At 42.5% G+C, this 26,005-nt stretch overlaps 1 protein-coding gene across 2 annotated transcripts in view; it reads right to left on the bottom strand.

The window, feature by feature from the left end:
• INO80 (INO80 complex ATPase subunit) overlaps positions 1 to 26,005 on the bottom strand; it is a 145,133-nt gene that overhangs the window by 106,687 nt on the left and 12,441 nt on the right. For both annotated transcript variants that reach the window (XM_073566672.1, XM_073566671.1), the window contains 4 exons: positions 11,265 to 11,455; positions 7,953 to 8,119; positions 7,775 to 7,842; positions 6,490 to 6,639 (listed from right to left, as the gene is read on the bottom strand). In XM_073566672.1, the coding sequence (XP_073422773.1) occupies positions 6,490 to 6,639; positions 7,775 to 7,842; positions 7,953 to 8,119; positions 11,265 to 11,407 (528 nt within the window). In that variant the 5' untranslated portion in view covers positions 11,408 to 11,455. The remainder of the gene's footprint in view (positions 1 to 6,489; positions 6,640 to 7,774; positions 7,843 to 7,952; positions 8,120 to 11,264; positions 11,456 to 26,005) is intronic.

Below are 26,005 nucleotides of genomic sequence, written 5' to 3'. Positions count from 1 at the left end.
ACATAGTCCAGGTATGACTGAATCTGGCTGTTCAGGCAGTAAATCTGTTTTTGCTGCTGTGGGTCAGTGCCGCAGCAGATAAAACATCTGTTCCAACAGATCCTATACACTAATCTCTGTAGAGTTGGCTGTTTGTTGTAGCCATGGTACTGGCCCATGTGGGGGAGCATTAGTTCTGTGGGGAGCGCAGAGGGGGTATCCTGTCCAGACATGCCGTTAGCAGGCATTTGTTCAGCAAAAGCTCCACAATTCCGACCACTTTATTAAAAGCAGCAAAAAAAAAAACCCAGTGCTTTTAAATTGAGGGTCTATAATTCTAGCTATCCAACAGTCATTGTTTTATGCTAATGATATGCCTTCCAGCATGATGGAGGGCGTCGTTGGTTCACTTCCTGCACCGTGGGGCAACGGTTGGTTGTCATATCCAATGTCATCACCAATACCCAATAACTGTCAGCCTGAACCCCTGCTTGTGTCGGAGGTAACTTAATGTCCCCATCCACAGCCACCTACTGTTGCTCCTTCTCAGCCTGCTGCATGTAACATTGTCCTTAACAGTCCTCGACAGCCCCAGGGCAGAGATGAAAATGTAGAAGTTGCTGCTCCTCTTCCATCCCTTGTTGTATCCTTATGAGTGATTTTTCCAAATTAAATGAGAGGGTGGACATCTTAGATGTCACAGTTGCCCCTACTGACAAATTTAGTAGTTTCTTTGAAGGGACTTTGTAAGCAACATGTGTCCCGCATTAACTACCAATGGTAAATTTCAAGGTAAATCAAGCTCTAGTTTGCCCACTGCATGATATAATCAGACACCGCATTACCCTGCTCTAACATGCAGTATTATATTCCATCTGGGAAAACCAAAAGCAAAACACAAAACAAATATCCTGGAATAAAAAAGTAAAAAAATATATTGCAAAAATTGCATGAAGGTAGTAATAATAGTAATAATAAGGGTATTTAGGTAACATAATTTTGATCAAAATAATGTAGAAGCCATCCCGCCACGTCACGGCAACCCTTGTGGGACAGTCCTAACTCTTGTATTTAAAACCTTTCCACTTGTCAAGTGACGTAAATGTGAACAAGGACAGAGGGACTGAACCACCAGTAATAGTATAGGCCAGACAGGATGGATTTTCCAACTCAGAAACAGGGCGGTCACACCCTTATATGCACAGAATGCACAATGAAACAAATGAGAAACTGGGTCTGAGCAGAAAAAGTAAATTAATGTGCATGCAAAATGTAATTGCATATGAACACATGACCTTTACACAGAGAAAACCAAAAGCAAAACACAAAACAAATATCCTGGAATAAAAAAGTAAAAAAATATATTGCAAAAATTGCATGAAGGTAGTAATAATAGTAATAATAAGGGTATTTAGGTAACATAATTTTGATCAAAATAATGTAGAAGCCATCCCGCCACGTCACGGCAACCCTTGTGGGACAGTCCTAACTCTTGTATTTAAAATTACATTTTGCATGCACATTAATTTACTTTTTCTGCTCAGACCCAGTTTCTCATTTGTTTCATTGTGCATTCTGTGCATATAAGGGTGTGACCGCCCTGTTTCTGAGTTGGAAAATCCATCCTGTCTGGCCTATACTATTACTGGTGGTTCAGTCCCTCTGTCCTTGTTCACATTTACGTCACTTGACAAGTGGAAAGGTTTTAAATACAAGAGTTAGGACTGTCCCACAAGGGTTGCCGTGACGTGGCGGGATGGCTTCTACATTATTTTGATCAAAATTATGTTAACTAAATACCCTTATTATTACTATTATTACTACCTTCATGCAATTTTTGCAATAATTTTTTTACTTTTTTATTCCAGGATATTTGTTTTGTGTTTTGCGTTTGGTTTTCTCTGTGTAAAGGTCATGTGTTCATATGCAATTACATTTTGCATGCACATTAATTTACTTTTTCTGCTCAGACCCAGTTTCTCATTTGTTTCATTGTGCATTCTGTGCATATAAGGGTGTGACCGCCCTGTTTCTGAGTTTGAAAATCCATCCTGTCTGGCCTATACTATTACTGGTGGTTCAGTCCCTCTGTCCTTGTTCACATTTACATCACTTGACAAGTGGAAAGGTTTTAAATACAAGAGTTAGGACTGTCCCACAAGGGTTGCCGTGACGTGGCGGGATGGCTTCTACATCATTTTGATCAAAATTATGTTAACTAAATACCCTTATTATTACTATTATTACTACCTTCATGCAATTTTTGCAATATATTTTTTTACTTTTTTATTCCAGGATATTTGTTTTGTGTTTTGCTTTTGGTTTTCTCTGTGTAAAGGTCATGTGTTCATATGCAATTACATTTTGCATGCACATTAATTTACTTTTTCTGCTCAGACCCAGTTTCTCATTTGTTTCATTGTGCATTCTGTGCATATAAGGGTGTGACCGCCCTGTTTCTGAGTTGGAAAATCCATCCTGTCTGGCCTATACTATTACTGGTGGTTCAGTCCCTCTGTCCTTGTTCACATTTACGTCACTTGACAAGTGGAAAGGTTTTAAATACAAGAGTTAGGACTGTCCCACAAGGGTTGCCGTGACGTGGCGGGATGGCTTCTACATTATTTTGATCAAAATTATGTTACCTAAATACCCTTATTATTACTATTATTACTACCTTCATGCAATTTTTGCAATATATTTTTTTACTTTTTTATTCCAGGATATTTGTTTTGTGTTTTGCTTTTGGTTTTCTCTGTGTAAAGGTCATGTGTTCATATGCAATTACATTTTGCATGCACATTAATTTACTTTTTCTGCTCAGACCCAGTTTCTCATTTGTTTCATTGTGCATTCTGTGCATATAAGGGTGTGACCGCCCTGTTTCTGAGTTGGAAAATCCATCCTGTCTGGCCTATACTATTACTGGTGGTTCAGTCCCTCTGTCCTTGTTCACATTTACGTCACTTGACAAGTGGAAAGGTTTTAAATACAAGAGTTAGGACTGTCCCACAAGGGTTGCCGTGACGTGGCGGGATGGCTTCTACATTATTTTGATCAAAATTATGTTACCTAAATACCCTTATTATTACTATTATTACTACCTTCATGCAATTTTTGCAATATATTTTTTTACTTTTTTATTCCAGGATATTTGTTTTGTGTTTTGCTTTTGGTTTTCTCTGTGTAAAGGTCATGTGTTCATATGCAATTACATTTTGCATGCACATTAATTTACTTTTTCTGCTCAGACCCAGTTTCTCATTATATTCCATCTGGTTGCAAACTAGCAAATCAAGTGGTGCTCAGGAAGACCATACTATTTTTCAAAGACTGGAGGGCGTGCTTAGCTACATAAGAACTGTTTAAATGTCCTGACACACTTCTGGCTATAGTCACCACCTTATTCAAGCTGGTATATTTCTTTAATACATATTGCATGATTAAATTTAGGACGTGCGCCATGCATGGAGAATAAGTTACTTTGACAAAAGCGTAGCGTAGACACAGTGTTCTGTGTATTGTCGCTTGTAACATTGCCCACTTGCAGTTGACTAGAAGTCATCCAGTGTGAGATTTGCTGTGTGATGCAGAGGATCAGCTTATCCACTCTATGGCTTTTGTCACCCATGCTCAGAAGCTATAAAACAGCTTGCCAATGTTAAAGATTACAAGAATTAAAAAACGGAGATCGGGGAATGGAAACCACGCTGTGTCTTGTTGTTGTTGGGGATATGGTCATGTCCATTGAGGAAGATGCAGAGGAGGGGGTGATTAAGTTCCGCCTGGTGTTGGACCAAGACATAGTGCCCAACTGTGAAGGCTTCATCACCTGTCCTGGTGGTCATCGCTGTGGCTTGAAACATTGACCCACTGTGGTCAAAGATATGTTATCCCTGTCTATAATTGCTGCTACATGTATCAATGATGCAGTGCACTTTCAAGTTTCAAGTCTAAATGCAAGCCCACGTACTCCTACACACGAAAGTACGGAGTAGCACCCCTTTCTCTGAGAAACATTTCCAGTTAAGGATCTTCCAGAAAGGCTGAGGGCATGCCATCATTTCACAAAAGGGAGGAGAATCTGCCAAGTGGTAAAGCAGCGACAGCAACACCAGCAAAGGAGTGGAGTTAGCACACAAGTGGTTGAAATAGATTGGATGGTTGTTTCCTGGCCACACAACCAGAAATAGGTAACTTGATGGTGTGACGGAGATGGGGAATCAAAAGCAGATGATGATACCAAATGTGCTACTTTAAGATGCAGATTGGGTACTGAAAAAAAGGAGGGATCATAGGACAGCAGGAGCTTACTCATGTTGCTGGTCAGCTGGCTTTTCCACCACGAGCAGATGATGCTGCTCCATCTGCTGATGGACAGCCATAGTTACTAGTCTGTTGAGTCAGAACATCAATGGCTTAGTTTCCTCCTGCACGCTATGAAAGATGTGCCAGCCAATAATGTGGAAAAGACACACACAAGATGCCCACATGTAGAACTCCACCACCGAGACCAGAGCCTTCAGGCCCTGGTGAGTCTACTGTACTTACAGCAGTCGTAGCACCACCTGCTCCAGAGCTGAATGCAAGAGGAGCTCTGCTTCTGGAAGACCTTTTGCCTGTATCTAGTTCCCAGGTCCTACCCACCATATTATCATTACTGATTCGATTGACCACTGTCTCAGTGAGGGAAAGTTCTTCAGCTTCTAAACACCTCCCACTTCCAAATGCCGCCTGACACAGGGTGCTGCCACTCCTACTTCAGCTACCACTGCCAGTACCTGTACTCAATTACCACCCAGTTTCAAAAAAAGGACTGAAAAAGAAATGTAAAAACTCAGTACAGTAGCTTGTGAGACACACACACACTTTCTCCCATAGACATTGAGTTCAGATTTTTTTCCTTAAAAAGAATCTGCCAGAACAATTTTGTAATGTAAAGTAAAGACCTGGCTGTAAAGGGGCTGTAATCCTGATTACTTTGATACTTTTGGTGAAGAAATACGCTTTGTGGTTCTTCATTATTCAGCGTTTAACATTTTCTGGTAATTAGAGGTCGGTGCACAGGGGTCGGTCTGTGCACTGGGTGTCCTCCACCCTGTCTGTGATTCCACAGCCCCTTCGCCTGCCTCCAGTCTATGACTGACTTGCCTTCTCGGTTTCAAATCTCAGCAGTGACCGGGTCATTCAGAGAATGGAGGCAGCGGAGGGGCTGAGGAATCACAGACAGGGAGGAGAACACCCAGTGCACAGACCGGCCCCTGTGCACCGAAATCTAATTAGCAAACTTCAAATGGTGATTACAGTACAACCACAAAGTGAAATGCAGCAGCTGCAAACTACACTACATCACTGGGTGATCAATCACTAGCAAAAACCTACAATTGCTATTTTTACTATATTCTATAGTATTCCATGTCATACTGCATGTAGTTATATAACAGCATCTCCCTGTTGATTTTTATATGGAATTTTAATTGTTTAATCTTAAAAAAAAAAAAAACTTCGACTCTACACCTTTTTGTATTTGGATGATATTCACATTTTCTTATTGGTCCAATGTTTTATGGCTTTCTCATCCTATCTTTATTAATATCTGTGATGTCCCCTCACGATCTAGACTTATTCCAAAATGGCTGCTGCATTCTCTACCTCAGCTTTTTAGGCTATGATCATCTCTGCCAATTGGCTGCCACATTTGACAGCTGAAAGGCATTATGGGAATGTCCACCAAGCCACACTCGGAGTCATGTGAACCTTCTCTGGCTGATGCAAATCTCCAAAAACAGGCCAAAAACTCGATTTCAATTGAATCGATCTGTTAATCTTTGGTAGACACCAATCGGAAGAAAATAAATAAATAAGTTGTACATCAATGTAACAAAAAATATATTCAACGTTAAAAACCGATTTAAATCCTAGGCTATTTTCTGAGGACACATTCACTTTTAAAATAGTGATGGCAGAACGCTGTACTTTTTCAGCTCAGTCTGAACAGTGCCTTATAAAGTCAAAGGGCACAAAAAAAATTAGCCATCGACAATGGGAAATATTGTTCTCATTGGACAATTCCTACTTATGTCACCGAGTTGGAACCCCCGGGAATCAGTTGTAAACTGTGGAGAAATCTGGCAATAAGTGATCAATCTCCCTGCTGGACCCCCACAGGGAAGTTATAGGGTATGTGCAAGTTCTGTCCATCAGATAGGAAATAATTTCCTGATTGGTGATGGTCCCAGCAGTCAGACCGACCAAACCACGAGGTGGAGCATGTGCTCCTACACGGCACTGCAGGAAGTAGCCAGGCATATGTGTGAACAGATCCCGATAGAAGCCTGCTGTAAAATGAAACTGAAAGCAAAGAATATGTCTTCTCAGTGACCAGAGCGAGAGATTCTGGGCTTTCCTGATACATGTGAGGCTACTCCCGCAACACAAGCAAAGATACTGAAGCCTGGGCATTCAGGCTTTGTGTGATGCAGAAGATTAGGAGGTTAGCAAATAACATACCTCTTTGTCCTTGTGATATTTGCTCTGGTGGAGCTTTTTGTACTTGTGCATCCTGAGCATATCATAGAGCTCATCCTTAGAGAGCGTATACTCATCATCTTCATCGCTTAGAGAGTCAGAGTCACTGGAGTCCTCATTCAGGAGTATGTTCTACAAATAGAAGCAAAAGGAATTAAAGGGATATTCCCATCTCCAAGATCCTATCCTATTATGTAGGAGGTGTAATAATATTAGTAAATACCTCCAATTAGAAACGTGGCATAGTTCTTCTGATTCGCTAAGTTGCTTACCCCATGTGCAGGGCTTAGGTATCCATGGTTACTACCACTAATAACTGTCACTATAGGAGTGAATGGATGCTATGGTCGCTTGTTCGGCTGACAGCTCTCTCTGCCACACACAGAAGTGCTTGTTTGGCCAAACACTCCTGTGTCGTCCATCAGAAAACTGGTGACAGACATTTCTGGGGGTGGCTTATTATCGGGAGAACATAGTGAACGGCAGTCTGAAATCAGACATGTCTGATCAAAATCTCCCCCAACAATCAGTTGGCCAGTTCCCCGGTACATATTATAGTGATGGATTAACCCATCAATATCGGTGGGTGTCACCGACATTAGTCTAATGTGTATCGGGGGGGCTTAAGTGATAATGCCCATTTTTATCTAGTCATCCATGAAAGTGGAGAGGTTTATGACTTGTGCTCAGTGGTGTACAAACTGATAAAGTCTCCAGAGGTGCCATCTCTGCCCTATCTTTCTGTAAAGGGATTCTGTCTCAGATTCTCAACTAGTCTGAGAGCAGCATAATGTGAGGGCACAAATTCCAATTCAGAGATGTATTGCTTACTGGGCTGCTGGGTGTAGTTTGTATAACAATCATTGTTTTATCAGCAGGACATTATCACTAGAGGACTAGAAAACCTGCTTCCAGGTAGTCCAACCACGCCCTCAACACTGATAGGCAGCTTTGTGTACATTATCCAAAAAGCTACCAATCAGTGGTGTGGGCGGCGTTAGACAGAGCTCAGAATTCAGGGAACTGATAGATCTGCAGCAGAGAAAACAGTTTTTCTTCCAAACTGCAGCACCCAGCCAGTAAAGTAAATGACATCACTGGAATCAGGGTCTCGGCCCCTACATCATATGCTGCTCCCAGATGGGGGAGCAAAAGTCTGCTGACAGATTCCCTTTAATGTGCAAACTCCAAATATGTATTGTATACAGGAGCAATTAACAAGGTGTGATTAATCTACAATATTGAACATCTGAGTGCAGATACTCACTTTTAACCATTTTCTGTTTTTTTTTAGCTTTGAAAAATTGTACAGACTTCCTTGCTCAGATTTGATCTCTGTGGAGTAACATATATGGGAAAAAAAATATTAAAAAAAAATTGGTAGAATTTTTACTAACAATAGTATACAAAAAATATGACTATTAGGAGAGGATTGTAGTACAGACCCGGCTGAAGGACTCCGTTGCGAGCGCTAACTGGAAAAACCCCAGAGATTCCTTCTTGTGATATATCTCCAAGCAGGGGTGACAGAGGCTCCTCTTTCACCTGCATGGAAGGCTCCTCAGATTCTGTAAGATGTGGGGTTTCATCCAAACCGTCTTCACTGTCATCACTGCAAGATTTTTCAAACAGTTTAATGACACCGCGAAAATACAAGAATCATGTGCACATCGAGTGACCTTGGAGCAGAAACTCAAAGTTTTTAAACAGATCTGAGATATGGAGAGTTTTCGCTCAATTTCTGCTCTTAAAAAAAAAAATTGTGTGCACATAGCTTTAAAGGGGAAACAGGGAGGAAATCTGACTTTTTACATATGTCTCACTTTACTTTTTAATTCCCTTAGGGGACTGGAACTTGCAATCTTGTTTTACTACAGTACTGCAGTATAGAGTTAAAATGATGTTCCGGACAACTCATCGGTACCCTGGAGTTGCGTCGAGGATGGGTGATGGCAAATTGATGCACGTGGGTACCAGCAGTTGCACCATTTCAATACCGATGTCGGTGATTGACGGAGGCATTTTAATGGTTAAACAGCAGAGATCAGAGCAAGTTTTGGCAATTGCTGTTACAGCAGATGCTGTCTGTGTAACACAGCTGGTATCTCTGTGGTATAGTGCGGGCTCAGCTCCTGAGCCCTCCCTGTAAAGTAACGCCCAATGCCACATGTCAGAAAGGGGTTTCAAACGAATGGAGAAACACATGTAGATTGAAAGAGGATTCGACAATTTTATGGCCCCGTCACAAGTTCATATTTTATTCTCTTAGACGCTACTAGGGTTTTAAGACTGACACAAATTTTATGTGTTTCACAAAGTTTGCTGCTTCAGTGGTTTTAGATCTCAGCCAGATTTTCAGCTTCTGGACCAGATCCTGACTTGATGGCAGCACATTCTTGTCTAACTAGTGCTTGGGGTTTATCACAATGTCTGCGTTTTGTCTGTCCTCCTGCTTTTCGAGGATTGACCACATATTCTCAGTGGGATGACGATCAGCGAGTTTCTTGATCATGGACCAAAAATTACAGGGTTTTGATAACCAAGCCACTTTCTTATCATTTTGGCTTTGTGACTTGGTCTCATACATGTTGGGAAAAGCATTATTCATCACCACATTGTCCTGGATGGTTGGGAGAAGTGGCTCTTGGAGGACGTTTAGATCCCATTCTCTTTTCACGACAATGTTCTTCAGTAAAATTGTGAGTAAGCCTCCTCCATGGATGAAAAGTCCTCACACAAAAATGATCTCACTTTTGGCATGGCATGCATTCTTCCAGGTGTCAATAAGGGGGCTTCATCAGAGAAAATAACTTTTCAGGAAGCACAGGGCTTGGACTTCAGAGGACAGGGGTAAAGTTATTTTCTCTGATGAAGCCCCCTTTATGATGTCTGGAAGAATGAGTGTCCAGACTAGAAAAGGTTTATGCTGCCAGGAGTCCTGTGTCATTCCAATAGTAAAGCATCCTGAGACCACTCATGTGGGGGCTTTTCATCCGTGAAGGACGCTCACTCAAACTTTTGCCTTAGATCACTGCCAATGACAAAGAATGGGGTGTAAGATCCTACATGAGCAACTTCTCCCAATGATCAAGGAGCAATTTGGTGATGATGTTTTATCCAGCATGATGGAAGCCATGTTACAAGGCAAAAGTGATAGCCAAGTCACTTGGTGAAGAAAACAATGAAATGCTGAGTCCATAGCCAGGAAACTCCCCAGATCTCAATCACATTGAGAACTTCTGCTCAATCCTCAAAAAAACAAAAAACAAAAATACACAGAAATTGTGATAAGCTCCAAGTACTGATTAGACCAAGACTGGACCAAGAATGGGTCATCTGTCAGGATTTGGCCTAAAAGCCGATATTCAGCTGCCAGGACAAAGGGCAGAAGTCATGAAAAATAAGGGTCTACACTGCAAATATTAAGTCTTCTCATAAACTTTATGGATTTGTGAATAAAAATGTAAAAACCTATGAAATGCTGATAATTGTACACCAGTAACCATAGAAACATCTGACTAAAGGATCTAAAAACATTGAAGCAGCAATCTGTGAACAGCTAAACTTGTGTCAGTCTCAAAACTCTTGGCCGCGACTGGAAATGCCCAACATGATCAGGTTTTTGGAGATGACACTAAAGGCCCTTTTACATTTAGCGATGCACCAGCGATCCGACCAGCGATCCGACCCGGTCAGGATCGCTGGTGCATCGCTAAATGATCGCTAGTGAGCTTTCATACAGAAAGACCTCACAGCGATGCAGCAGCGACACAGCGCACGATACTTACCATTCACACACAGCGATCCTGCGTCCTCCCGCCCGCGTCCAGCGTCGCTCGTCGTCACAGCAGGAAGTCTCAGCAGGAAGCGCCCGACGAGAAATGGAGCCGGACATTCTCGCGCGATCAGCGATGGACAGCGGGGGAGCCGGTCGCTGGTAAGTATCACACATAGCGATATCGCTAGCAATATCGCTATAACGTCACAAAACCGGTGACGTTTTAGCGATATTGCTAGCGATATCGCTTAGTGTAAAACCCCCTTAACTCTGGCATCGAACCACAATCATAATCTGATTAAAGCTCATTATGCTTCCGCGTGTCCATGTGCATATTTAACCCCTTATTGACAGCCTAAACATGGTCCTTATTCCCCAGTACCAATCAGGCCCATTTAAATCCCCCGTAGTTGTCGCTGACAATAGCGACAGCAGCATCAGGGTGGTTAACAGAGGAAGGGGCTGCCTCTTTTACCTTACTGGCCGCCCTGCGATGCGATCTTTGGTTGTTATTGGCAAGCAAAGGTTTCAGGCTCTGCCATAAGCAGGGTCTAACAGGCCACATGTCAGACAGATCTAATGCCTTTAAAAATTCAATTTTGATATAAAAACTAAAATAAACAAAAAAAAACCCACATACACGTACTTGGAATCATCTTCCAGAACAACCTGAACTATAAACATTACGGTAATTCATAAATGATAAAAACATGTAAAAACCGCTGTTTTGTTATTACACAACCACACAAAAAGTGGAATAAAAAGAGATCGAAAAATCGTATGTAAAGAAAAATGCAATTTAAGGCTGGAAGACCACATCTAAAAAAAATCTAAAAAATATGAAATGCAAGGAAGGTGTTGTCACCAAGAGCCCACCCAATTGGCTCACTTGGTTTTCATTGGACCAAATGTCAGCAGTGACAGGTTTCCATGGACAGAGCCTCGAAGTTTCAAGTGACATAACTAGTCGCCATGTTACCTGGAAAGATTTCTGTTGAATATAGCAGATGTTTGTCGGAGAAACTGATCCAGTCGCACAGCTCGTTCCAAGTACTGGAGATAAAGAGGTTTTGCAAGGTCTGTCGAATAACCATCTTCTGTGGCTTCTGGGTCTGAGGCCATAGACACAACCTTTCTTCATACAGAGAGGATGCCTCACAGAACACAAGGCTGCAAGAAAACAAAGAAAAATGTAAATGCCTGATGGTTTCTTCTTTCCAGTTCATGCACAAAAAAAATTATATTAAAACGAGACCTGTCACTTGCCAAAAATTGTTTTAATTAAATACTTGATGAAAATGTCTGAGCTTCACCGATTCAGCCATTCTGTTCCAGGGCCGCGCTGTTCCACTGGTGTCGGCACCGGATCTCCCGGAGCTCGCGTGACATTTTTATGTCACAAGATCCCTGAAGATAATCAGCGCTGGCTTCACTCTCCTTTCCTTTGGACAAAGGAGACATCCACAGGAAGTAAAGGCAGCCACAGCGCTCACTTCATCCAGATGTCAATTACCTTTCAAGGGGAAAGTGAAGCCAGGGCTGATTGGCAGCAGGGATTGCATGACATAATTTCACACGAGCCGCAGGAGATCCAGTGCCAACACTGCTGAAACGGAGACAGTGGTGAGTATAGGTATTATTTTACTGGGAGAAACATAGGGATTCAGAAGAGTTTGTCTGAGTAGTGGACAGCCCTTTTAGTCTTTTTTCTTTAAATGAATGTATTAACTCTATCTGGCTACACAATTTTGTCATAGCCCTACAAAGGCTTAAAAAATTTTTGGAGGAAGGAGTTATAGCTTTATTTGACACCATTCATTTTACCAAAAAAAGAAAAAAATTCAAGAGCGGCGAAATGGTGAAAGGTTTTTAAGGCATGTACTATGTGATAAAAATAAGATGTTAATCTGATTTGTGTTTTAGATTAGTTTTTTTGGTCAGTATTTTACATCAGTAGTTGTAAGCCAAAACCAGCAGTGGGTGGATAAATACAAAAGCGATGACATGTTTTTATCATACTTTTCCTCTGATTGTTCCACTCCTGGTTTTGGCTTATAAATACTGATGTAAAATACTGACCAAATACTGAATGTGGCCTTAGGCAGCATTTTCATTGCACGATGCAAAGACCGCTAACAAATTCGGTGGTTATATAGAGGGAATCTGTCAGCAGACTTTTGCCACCTAATCTGAGAGCAGCATAACGTAGAGCTAAAGACCCTAATTCCAACTATGTGTCACTTACTGGGCTGTTTGCCGCAGTTTTCATAAAATCACAGTTTTATTATCAGAATATCACAGGAAGACTAGCAAATCTACTGCTAGGTAGTCCTCCATAGTCATGAGCTCTGTATAACTCTGCACTTCCCACTGATTGCCATTTTGTTTTTGCCTATGCACAGTGTACACAGAGAGCTGCCAATCAGTGTTGTGGGCGGGGTTATACAGAGCTCAGCATTCAGAGAACTGCAAGATCTGCAGCAGATAAAATTACTATAAAATCCTTGTTTTATCAAATCTGTGGCAAACAGCCCTGTAAGTAACAAGTCACTGAACTCTTGGGGTCCAGATTCAGTAAAGCTTTCAAGCCAGAATTCTTGGGTAAAAGCTTTGAAAATGCTCCAGATTCATGAATAACTGCGCAGCTCGCATGGAAAAGTGTCCTCTACGTCTAAAGCAATATCATCAGACAGGACAGCTGCTTAGTACAAACTGCTCAAGAATTCTGGCCATAAAAGGTGTCAGGACCTGAATCATCAACGCAGGGTTGTGGAACGTGATGAGGGGCGCCCTGGAGTTAGAGGCACAAGTCTTATAATGACTCGAGAGTTGCCCAGTGGTGTGTACTGTGCCACATACCTTACTCTGGTCATGAATTAGACAACCTGTGGCATCCTGCCAATTTTGTCGCAGCTGCATGAAACTTGCATGAAAATGCCAAGATACACAACCTCGAGATGGGCACAAATTTTTGGGACCTATCAAGTCAAGATGTTTGGCGTACACACACTATGATAAATCGGGGCCGCAGTGTTTTGCAGCTTATTGTGTGCAGTACTGCATCCACTGCTGAGAGCTAAGGAGCATCAGGACTGGACTATGACGAGCCGCTTGCCATAGAGTGTACTAGGCCCTTTCAAAATGCAAAAATGCACCTCCCGAAGCTGAGCGAAACGCGCGTCGGGGCAGAGGGATGTCCAGGGACCCCCACCAGGCGTCACATCGGAATGGTTAATATGTTTGGGTACTACTTTTGCATTTTGAAAGTGCCTATTACACTCTATGGCAAGCGGCTCCATTTAATGGTGATATATTAGGACACCTATTCTCCTGGCTATTCAGTGCAATATGCTCTATTGGGCAGTTTATATAACATAGCAAGTTATTTTAGCGTGTTCTCACCAGTATTGATCATTGGATTGCTTACCTTTCTGTATTGTGTTACTGTATGGTTTATTCCAACGCTGCACTTTATATCTTTTTGTGTATATCGATGGGCTTGTGTTATAGGGGATCTTATGGTGTTGTAGTCCCTCTTACTTGGTCTTGCACCTTTTGTTTATCATTGTTTTTAATTGTATTTACAATAAAGGAAATATTTTTATCCACATTATACCATTCTTTCACATCTTGGTTACCATAACAGTGAGGCACTGGTATAAGACAGACATGGAGGCCATTATTAGTCTTCTGGTTGCCATTTACACACCACAATCAAAGGGGAGTATGAAGCACAGAATGACTGTTGAAACCATGTACTGGATGCATCCACATCTAAAGCAACTGTCACCACAGGATGACTGTTCAAACTAAGTCCCGTCTCCCGGTGCTGACAGAGTTCCCTTAAAAGCACCTCCCTGCTTGCTTGCTTTCAGTCTTTGGGTACATAAAGTTGATAACCTAACCTTAGGTTAGGGCATCTATATTAGATTGGAGAGGGTCCGACACCTGGACGCACCACCTATCTGTTATTAGCGTCGGCCCGTACATCGCTGACAGAATTGAAGATCGGCTCTTATTGTCTGTGGTGTTCAGCTCTGCTCAATCTTTACATCCGGCCACCACCAATCACTGATGTTTGGACCCATGGATCTGATGCTGATGACCAAAGTCTCTGAGCAAAGACCAGTGGGACCATCGGGGGAGTAAATGTTACTTTATCACATTCTTCTTTCTGACTCCTGCTCCTCTTTCAGGACGACTTTTGGATGAAGCACTTTTTTCCCATCTTTTTTATCGTGGCCTTCTCCAAGAACCACAACTTTTTTTTTACTTTTATTTTGTGGCACCAACTCCTTTTTGGGCTTGTTCACATGGGTTGGATATGATGCGGATTATCCATCCAGGAAATCTGAGGCGCAATACAGTAACAGTATAGTGTATGTGATTTCCAGAATTCTCACTGCAAAGACTGTCAGCAGCGTACAATGACTTGTGCGAAGGATTTGGCATCTTTGATAAGTCCATTTTTGATGCAAGGAGGTATATTTACCATGAAAATGGCAGCAATCTCCACACAATACAGTGCAGATAGTACTGCGGCAGTGCCAATGTGGACATTTCACAGCGTGAACATACCTTTAGGAGGGCAGATTGTACAAAACAAGTCAGGATTTTGTGTTTTTCATATACACAAAATGACTTTTCAAACCAAGCACAGGAAAAAAGCTGAAGGGGCAAAACCTGCACTGAAAAGCGCTGTTCTTTTATACTGCGACAGCACGCCATCCCCTTCCTGGCAGCGCCAGTTATTTGGCTATTCACTCTTGGAATGCAACCGGACCCAGCCAATAGTGGGCAATGAAGGGTTATTATAGCCCTACGGAGCAGCAGTCAGCACCCCCTGGGAGGTGCCAGTATGCACGCCATGCTCCCCTCTAGAGTTGTGCCTATTTCTGTACAACTATCAACGATCAGTACTATTAATTCACCTTTCATGTGATCCAGTCGTAGAGGATATTGAGGGGGAGCGCCAGCTCTTTGCCGTAGCACTCTCTAGGTGATATAGCCCTTATAAAAATCATAGCTCTAGTGTCCAAAGCTGCTGCTCTATTTTTTTGGTAGGAGGGTTGATGAAATAAAAAAAACACTTCTAGACTTGTTTATTTTTTATGGTGTTCATCGTGCCGTATAATTGACATGTGAGCTATATTGTGATTATGGGAATACCACATTGTTTTGCTTTATTACTTAGGCTAGTTTCACACTAGCGTTTATGAGCGCAGCGACGGCCTGCGCACGGCCGCCGCTAAGCCCCGCCCCCTGCCGCGCCCCGCCGGTAGCTCCGCCCACCGGCGCATGACGCTGCATGCGCCCTGCGTCCCCTATCTTTATCACAGGGGGCGCAGGCCGTGCGCAGTATGCGTTTGGCGGCGCATGCGTCCTTTTGACGGTGCGCCGCACTGCGCCAAACGCAACCTGCTGCAGTTTGGTTGCGTCGGCGCACCGTCAAAAAGGCGCATGCGCCGCCAAACGCATACTGCGCACGGCCTGCGCCCCCTGTGATAAAGATAGGGGACGCAGGGCGCATGCAGCGTCATGCGCTGGTGGGCGGAGCTACCGGCGGGGGCGGGGCTTAGCGGCAGCCGTGCGCAGGCCGTCGCTGCGCTCATAAACGCTAGTGTGAAACTAGTCTTATGCACGGAAAAAAAAAATTTTTTTTCTTTTTTTGGTCTTCAGTCGAAGGTCAAGTCCACATACAGAACGTTCATATGTTCATGTATTGCTTGCAGATTTTACACCGTGAATCCACAAAGTGTGCACTTAGCTTAGGGGCTTGCCCATTCAAGTCTATGGGTGCATGGAAAACACTGGGATGAGAGCTGAATGCAGTCCGATTTCCATAGACTCACACAATGGAAAAGATGGAGAAATTTTGCTCTCCATCTTCTCCTCAGTGTCTTTCTATTCTCTCATCCGAGAAAATCAGATCACACGCTATATGCTGACACTCGGCTCAAATTCAGATCAAACTCTGATCAGAGTGTCCTTAGCATAATCATACGGTCTTATCACCCGAGCCAGGCTTTCAAACCTTTAAAAATAAAAAAAAGGCTACAAACACGGCGTGTAAACACAGAACTCTGATCACTGCTAACAACCCCTTAAATGCCGCTGCCAATCACGGACCGCGGTTGAGCATGTTAAACTGGCCACATCACGGAGAGTGGCTGCAGAGCTAAACAAAACACACGTTTTTATTTTTCCTCTCCATTGCAGTGGTATAAGGGTATATGAACACGGTGTCTTTTTGATGCCGATGTACTCAGATAGCAGACGATGCTTCAAGAAAATGATGACGTTTTACCTTAAGCATCTTCTTGGCGTGTTGGCAGCAGCTCTGCCCTTGGAGTCTTTTTATTTTTTAAAATATATTTTATGTATAAAGAAGTAGCAGCTTCCAAGCGGAAGTTTCCTGAAGAATGTTCAGGCGACTTATTTTAGCCACTTTAAGGCTTTTGAAGCCTGAAGTAGTTAAAAAAACAAAACAGAATATATGCACAGCAGGTCGTTTTACATGGCTCTGCTTATGTTTATTATTTTTAACATTCATTGAGCATTTTCAGATGCTATGTGTACATACACATATAGTAAAGTTTAGATTAGTTTAGCAGAAATTTCTCTCTGGGGGACTGGACTTCTTCCTCTGTATAATGATGACCAATCATAAGCAGACAGCAACATAGAGGACACAAAAGAAAACGCCCTCATAATAGCTTAGAACAGGCTTTCTCCTGTATGAGATATGTAATGACAATCTGTTCTCCTCACTGGACTCACTGCAGAGCTGTGTGTGATTACAAAGTGCCAGGAGTAGTGAGGAGTTTGGTCACAACACCTCTCAGCATTCAACTCAGGACAGTCAGTTTAGGGAGAGGGGCAGTACTTCTTTCACAAAGTTCAGAACTTTATTTTTAAAAGGGGTTGTCCAATGGAACCTTTGACAAACCCATCTTAAACTCTATATTCCCCAATGTAAAAAAAAAAAAATACTCTCCTTCCGCAGTTTCTGTTTCAGTGATGGGTCTCTAATGACATGGTTATGCTGGGTAAGCACTGAAGCCAATCAATGGTTGCTAACAGGCTGCAGTTCTAACACTTCAGATGACCGCAAGGAGGAAGTGTGAGCAAAGTGCTCAGGTGGCATAACAATGTCATGTGATTCCAGGTCAGATGTGGGAGGCGAGTATTTATTCTTTTTATTTTACGCTGGGGAGTGTAGCATTGAAGAATGGGCTTTCTGAGCTACAGAAAACACTTTAAGCCACTAAAATAATTGAAAAAAGAAAACTATACGTTTGGCAGAACAGCAATCGTATTGACGTGGAGAATCACGTTACTAGGTCCTTTTAATCGCACAATGAACATCATAAATGAAAAAACAGAATTGCATGGGTAGGAAGATGGGATTCACCCTTATTTTGTACAGTATATAATAAAACAAAGAGGGTAATTTACAGAATATTAAAGAAAAAATATGGCTCTCTGAATAAGAAAAGGAAAGAATAAAAACACAAAAACGAAAATTTGATGCATCCTTGAGGGGTTAATGAGAATCCATGCCCGAAATTCACCATATGCAAATCTATAACCCAAACTACAAATCATCCAGCGCGAGTATTATACCAAGGATTTTCTGACAGAAAATCAGCAGATTATCCACCATTTGTGGACATACCCTTATACCAGTTGTCCACCATTATGAACATTTTTTTTTATTTTTACTTTAATATATGTGGCTAAAAATCATTTTTACAATTAGGTTTCATTAAAAATGTTGCACCGTTTGACTCTTTATTTGACTGCACATTCAACTAGGATGTGATCTATGGTCATAACTTTATGTTGAGAGAAAAAAAGATAAGTCACAAACTCTCCATAACGAGCTCACTGATGGATTCTCAGTTATCTCATTCTACAGCCAACAGAACAACACAGAGGGTTTAGAAGGCAAACAAAGATGTTCGGACTCTGTCCCATAGACAATCCAGAAAAGGTTTATCACCTTCTCTGCCTTCCTGATCACTGTGTACAGAATGCTGATTAAGTGCTTTAAATACAGATTAGGAAGCACTCATAGCGCTTCCTCCTCTGGACTCAGTGATCGCTGGGTTCTGGCTCATAGTAGACCCAGTCACCTCTGTTATGCAGGCTGAATTTCCCCTGTAACATGGGGTAATATACCAGCCCAAGTTACAGTGGAAATCAGCAATAAAAAGAAAGCTTTCATATGTTAAAATGGTTCGCGAAAGGTGTTTTAAGAGCTTAAGGGTGAACAGGGTGTGACAATTGCCTTTTTCATCACCTTCTTACAAAAGGCATAACTATTTTTTTTTCTATTAACAGCCATATGAGGACCTGCTTATTTTTCTGGACGAGTTATAGGTTTGAATGACACCATTTATTTTGCCATTCCATGTACTGAAAAACAGGGAAAAAAAAACATTTCAAATGGGATGGGGTGGTGAAAAAAATGCAATACTGCTATAGGTTATTGGGTTTAGTTTTTGCAATGTTGATTGAACGGTAAACAGTGTTATGTATAATGTTTGCAAGGATCTCCATTGCTCTAGGCAGGTCTTCAGAAAAAGTCTTTGCATAATATAGTCTGTTCTCTTGATGTACAGGTGCTTCTCACAAAATTAGAATATCATCAAAAAAGTTATTTTCAGTTCTTCAATACAAAAAGTGAAACTCATATTATATAGAGTCATTACACACAGAGTGCTCTATTTCAAGTGTTTACTTCTGTTAATGTTGATGATTATGGCCTACAGCCAATGAAAACCCAAAAGTCATTATCTCAGTAAATTAGAATTAACAAAAAACACCTACTAAGGCTTCCTAAGTGTTTAACCCCTTCCTGACATCTGACGTACTATCCTGTCCATGGGACCCGGGACCCTATGCCCATGGACGGGATAGAACGTCTTAGCGATCAGCGGCGCTCACGGGGGGAAGCGCCGCTGATCGCGGCCGGGTGCCAGCTGATTATCACAGCTGACACCCGGCACTATGTGTCAGGGACGGTCACGGACCGCCCCCGGCACGTTAACCCCTGGCACACTAAGATCAAACACGATCGCAGTGTACCGGGGGTTTAGGGAAGCATAGGCAGGGAGGGGTTCACTCCGTGCTTCCCTAAGACCCCCGCAGCAGCGTGATGTGCAGCGCTGATGCGGGGGCCTCCTTCCCTGCAGGTCCCCGGATACAATATGGCGGCGGGGACCTTCGGGGGCCTGCAGGGAGCCGGCTTCCTCACTGCCTGCAGAGCGCAGGCATGAGGAAGCCTGCTGCAGTGCCTGTGTCAGATTGCTGATCTGTCACAGCCATCTGTGATGTGTCAGATGAGCGATCTCAAACATGACAGTGATGTCCCCCCAGGGACAGTGTAATAAAGTTTTTAAAAAAAAAGTGTAAAAATAATGTATAAAAAAAAAAAATATTCCCTAAAAAATTCATTTTTTGGAAATAAAAAAAAAACACAATAAAAGTACACATATTTAGTATCGCCGTGTCCGTAATGACCCGCCCTATAAAACGGTCCCACTAGTTAACCCCTTTAGCGAACCCCATTAAAAAATAATAAAACAAAGCAAAAAATAATGCTTTATTATCATACCGCCAAACAAAAAGTCGGATATAAATAACCATGGTACCGCTGAAACCGTCATCTAGTCCCGCAAATACGAGCTGCCACACAGCGTCATCAGCGAAAAAATAAAAAAGTTATAGCTCGCAGAATAAAGCGATGCAAAAATAATTATTTTTTATATAAAATTGTTTTTATTGCATAAAAGCACCAAAACATAAAAAATGACAAATGAGGTATCGCTGTAATCGTATAGTCCCGAAGAATAAAACCGCCTTATCAATTTTACCGCATGCGGAACGATGTAAACACACACCCCCAAAATAAATTCTAGAAATGCTGGTTTTTGCTCATTCTGCGTCCAAAAAATCGGAATAAAAAGCGATCAAAAGATGTCACGTGCCCGAAAATGATACCAATAAAAAACGTCAACTTGTCCCGCAAAAAGTAAGACCTCACATGACTCTGTGGGTCAAAATATGGAAAAATTATAGCTCTCAAAATGTGGTGATGCAAAAACTATTTTTCCAATAAAAAGCATCCGTTAGCGTATGACAGCTGCCAAACATAAAAAAACGCTATAAATAGTAAATCAACCCCCCGTTATCACCCCCTTAGTTAGGGAAAAATAATAAAATTAAAAAAATGTATTCATTTCCATTTTCCCACTAGGGTTAGGACTAGGGTTAGAGTTAGGGCTGAGATTGGGGTTAGGGGTGTGTTGGGGTTAGGGTTGGAGTTAGAATTGGGGGTTTCCACTGTTTGGGCACATCAGGTGCTCTCCAAACGCAACATGGCGTCTGATCTCAATTCCAGCCAATTCTGAGTTGAAAAAGTCAAATGGTGCTCCTTCCTTTCCAAGCTCTGCCATGCGCCAAAACAGTGTTTTACCCCCACATATGGGGTATCAACCTACTCAGGACAAATTGCAAAACAACTTTTGGGGTCCAATTTCTCTTGTTACCCTTGGGAAAATAACAAAATGGGGGCAAAAATATCATTTTTGTGGAAAATAATATGATTTTTTTATTTTCACGTCCAGGCGTTATAAACTTCTGTGAAGCACTGGGGGGTTCAAAGTGCTCACCACACATCTAGATAAGTTCCGTGAGGGGTATAGTTTCCAAAATGGGGTCACTTGTCGGGGGGGTTTCCGCTGTTTAGGCACATCAGAGGCTCTCCAAAGGCAACATGACACCCGCAGACCATTCCATCAAAGTCTGCATTCCAAAACGTCACTATTTCCCTTCCCGACATGTGCCCATACAGTAGTTTTCTCCCACATATGGGGTATCAGCGTACTCAGGACAAATCGAACAACAACGTTTGGGGTCCAATTTCTCCTGTTACCCTTGGGAAAATAAAAAAATAGGGGACTAATAGATCATAGTTGTGGAAAAAATATAATTTTTTTATTTTCACACCTGGCGTTATAAACTTCTGTGAAGCCCTTGGGGGTTCAAAGTGCTGACCACATATCTAGATAAGTTCCTTGGGGGGTCTAGTTTCCAAAATGGTGTCATTTGTGGAGGGTTTCCACTGTTTAGGCACATCAGGGGCTTTCCAAACGCGGCATGGCTTCCAATCCCAATTCCAGCCAAAAAAGTCAAATGGCGCTGCTTCCCTTCCGAGCTCTGCCATGCGCCCAAATAGTGGTTTACCCCCACATATGGGGTATCAGCGTACTCAGGACAAATTGCACAATAACTTTTAGGGTCCTGATACCCTTGGGAAAATAAAAATTGGGGGTGAAAAGATCATTTTTGTGGAAAAAATGTGATTTTTTTAATTGTACGGCTGTACGTTATAAACTTCTGTGAAGCCCTGGGAGGTTCAAAGTTCTCACCACACATCTAGATAAGTTCCTTGGGGGGTCTAGTTTCCAAAATGGGGTCACTGTGGGGGGGTTTCTGTTATGAATGGGTCACCGTGGAGGAAAAACCTAAACAAGCTAAGCCCCATAAAAACCAGAGAGGTTGGTAACTATGCAGATTGCAGATCCCTGATCCTAACCACACAACTAGCAGCAGCCGTGAAACGTGCCTACTATGAACCTAGACGCCTTGTCACGGCAAGAGGACTAAATAAGCCTAAAGCAAGAAAAGGGGAAAAATAACTGCCCCAGAGCAGACCCCAAAGGAATAGACAGCCCCCACACATGTATTGACGGTGAAACAAGATGAAAATAGAAACATAGGCAGGAAAATAGGCTGAGCAAACGATGGGGCCCAAACTAACTAGAAAGGAAAGACACTGTCTGCAATCTGCCAAAAAACCCTACAAAAATAATGTCCAACACTTCTGATAACAAAATTAACCCTGAAGTCACTAGACTTCTCCCACTATATCAGCACTCTGAAATATTCTGAGGCAGAGCAAAAAGAGGCCAATCTAATAAGGGACAAAAAGCAAATTGGCAAATACAGATAAGAGTGGAAATTCAGCACAGCCCCAGCCGGGGCTGGCTGACCACACAAAAAACTGAATAGACCAACAAAATCAAGTGTGAACATTAGCAGAAAAACAGCTTGAGCTGACTGGAACAGAGCTGAGAACCAAGACTTGACAAGCCAGAAGGAATCACCAGCACCAGAATAGGGCGTCACCTGTTTTAAATCCAGTCTGAGATTCCTGAGGTCCAATCGTCATCCTCCTTATCAGGTGGCAGATCTCCACTGATTAAATCAGCCTTCAAATGTGATGTGGTCCGTAAAAATAAAGTGGTGTTGCAAAAATGAGAAATCGATGGTCAACTTTTAACCCTTATAGCTTCCTAACAAAAAAAAAAATTTGGTCCCAAAATTGAGCTGATGTAAAGTAAACATGTGGGAAATGTTACTTATAGAATTTTTTGTGTGCCATATCTCTGTGATTTAAGGGCATAAAATTTCAAAGTTGGAAAATTGTGAAATTTTCAACATTTCGCCAAATTTCCGTTTTTTTCACAAATAAACGCAAGTTATATCAATGAAATTTTACCACTAACATGAAGTACAATATGTCACGAGAAAACAATGTCAGAATCAGTGGGATCCATGGAAGCGTTCCAGAGTTATTACCTCATAAAGGAACAGTGGTCAGAAGTGTAAAAATTGGCCCGGTCATGAACGTGCAAACCACCCATGGGGGTAAAACGGTTAAAAAGGTCCCTTAGTCTATTTCAGTAGCTCCACAATCATGGGGAACACTGCTGACTTGACAGATGTTCAGAAGGCAGTCACTGACACACTCCACAAGGAGGGTAAGCCACAAAAGGTCATTGCTAAAGAAGCTGGCTGTTCACAGAGTGCAGTATCTAAGCAGATTAAAGGAAAGTTGATTGGAAGGAAAAAGTGTGGAAGAAAAATGTGCACAAGCAACCGGGATAACCGCAGCCTTGAAAGGATTAAGAAAAGGCCATTCAATAATTTGGGGGAGTCTCACAAGGAGTGGACTGCTGCTGGGGTCATTGCTTCAAGAGCCACCACACATAGATGTATCAACGACATGAGCTACAAGTGTCACATTCCTTGTGTCAAGCTACTCATAACCAATAGAAAACGCCAGAAGTGTCTAACCTGGGCCAAGGAGAAAAAGAACTGGACTATTGCTCAGTGGTCCAAGGTGGTGTTTTCAGATGAAAGTAAATTTTGCATTTCATTTGGAAATCAAGGTCCCAAAGTCTGGAGGAAGAGCGGAGAGGCCACAATCCAAGCTGCTTGAGGTCTAGTGTGAAATTTCCACAGTGATGGTTTGGGGAGCCATGTCATCTGCTGGTGTAGGGCCACTGTGTTTCATCAAGACCAAAGTCAGCGCAGCCGTCTACCAGGAAATTTTAGAGCACTTCATGCTACTCTCTGCCGAAAAGGAAATGTCATTCTCCAGCAGGACTTGGCACCTGTTCACACTGCCAAAAGTACCAATATTTGGTTTAAAAACAACAGTATCACTGTGCTTTATTGACCAGCAAACTCGCCTGACCTTAACCCCATAGAGAATCTATAAGGTATTGTCAATAGGAAGATGAGAGACACCAAATCCAGCAATACAGATGAGCTGAAGGCTGCTATCAAAGCAACCTGGGCTTCCATAACATCTCAGCAGTGCTACAGGCTGATCGCCTCCATGACACGCCGCATTGATGCAGTAATTGATGCAAAAGGAGTCCCGACCAAGTACTGAGTGCATTTACTGATCATACATTTCAGTAGACCAACATTTCGGATTTTAAAATCATTTTTCAAGTTGGTGTTATAAAGTATTCTAATTTACTGAGATAATGACTTTAGGGTTTTCATTGGCTGTAAGCCATAATCAACATTAACAGAAAGAAACACTTGAAATAGATCACTCTATTTGTAATGATTATATAATGAGTTTCACTTCTTGTATTGAAGAACTGAAATAAATTAATTTTTTGATGATATGCTAATTTTTTGAGACGCACCTGTATGTGCATTCAAGTTAGCGCCCATGTTCTCTATTTCAAGATCCAGTTGAGAATGCTTTTTTTGTTCCCATAAATGCCATTTGCCCAAGGAAATTGGCAGCACCATTGTTCATCTAGTTTTCACATGTGCTTCCATGATCAAACCACAGACCGTCCATTTGTGACGTACATGTGGATAAGGGCCAAGAAGGCCTGAGCTTGAATAATGGCCACCAAGGCACGGGGAACTACATGAATGCAATGTCCTGGCAACGATTCTACCGGTCAGTGTGATTATGGCAATACCAAAGTTACATGGAGTTTTTTCTATTTAAAAGAGAACCCATCATCCGGATTTTATATCCCAAACTGAAGGCATGCATGACAAGGTGCTCCTATGCAGATTCATTCTTCTTGTACAAATCCGTTTTGTTGTTTTAAAGAAATTGTTAGTTGAAATGGTGAAAAAGCCAAACCTGTGACCAGTTGGAAAGGTGGGTCCTTGGTGACGTCTTCCTGTCCGCTGCCCTGGAGCGACGAGTCTGTCGCTGTGTGTGAGTATAGGGAAAGATCTGCCACTCAAGGGCAGCGAGAAGCCACCGGGACCCGCCTGTCAGACTAGTCCTCCTGTGCTCAGACAAAAGATGGGTTTAAACCACAACGCGTTTCGATGGAGGATCCGTCTTCATCAGGTGGAAGTTCCACCTGATGAAGACGGATCCTCCATCGAAACGCGTTGTGGTTTAAACCCATCTCTTGTCTGAGTCTCTTTCCTGCGCTCCTAAGACCGTTTTCCATTTTCTCATTGCTCCTATCCTAAATTGGAGGTTTTCGGCTGGAGCTGCGGTGAGAGACCTGACATCCTTGTCTGCCCCTGGGTTGCTTCCGAAGCGCTCCTTCACTGACTCTTAGGCTATGTGCACACGTAGCGGAACTCTCGCGGAAGTTACCACGAGAATTCCGGATTCCATTCCGCTGGAAATTCGCATTTTAAATTCCTGCGATTTTCCCGCGGAAAAACTAGCGTTTTGCAAGCGTAATTAGCTTGCAGAATGTTAGCGTTTTCCAAGCGATCTGGAGCATCGCTTGGAGAACTGATTGACAGGTTGGTCACACTCGTTTAACATAGTGTTTGACAAGTGTGACCAACTTTTTACTACTGATGCTGCCTATGCAGCATCAGTAGTAAAAGATAGGATGTAAAAAAAATAAAAAAATATTGTTATTCCTACCTTCCGGCGTCCCGCACAGCCTTCCCGCCGTTCTCCACGCTCCCGGTCCCAGTAATCCTTTGCGAGAATGACCGCGATGGCGCCCGTTCTCGCGGGATCGCGACGTCTCGTGGTCATTCGCGATGACGTCGCGCTCCGACGTCATCTCAAATGACCGCGAGATGTCGCGATCCTGCAAGAACGGACGCCATCGCGGTCATTCTCGCAAAGGATTACTGGGACGGGGAGCGTGGAGAACGGCGGGAAGGCTGCGCGGGACGCCGGACGGTAAGAATAACAATATTTTTTATTTTAATTCTATTTTTTACAGGGATATGGTACCCAGAGCCCAGAGGACAGTCTCTTCTCCACCGGACCGTGGGTACCATCCGCAAATGTTCTGCTTACTTTTCGCATGGTGTGCACAGCCACATGCGGAAAGTAAGCAGAACAATGCATACCTATGGGTGCGGGATCGCCGCGATTCCGCTAAATTAATGAGCATGCTG

This window comes from Dendrobates tinctorius, unplaced genomic scaffold (assembly GCF_039654945.1).
Source record: "Dendrobates tinctorius isolate UK_male_01 unplaced genomic scaffold, ASM3965494v1 ptg000019l, whole genome shotgun sequence".
In the NCBI taxonomy this organism is placed as follows: Eukaryota; Metazoa; Chordata; class Amphibia; order Anura; family Dendrobatidae; genus Dendrobates; species Dendrobates tinctorius.
The sequence above is the reverse complement of the archived record's forward strand: the minus strand, read 5'-3'. Positions and strand labels throughout refer to the sequence as shown.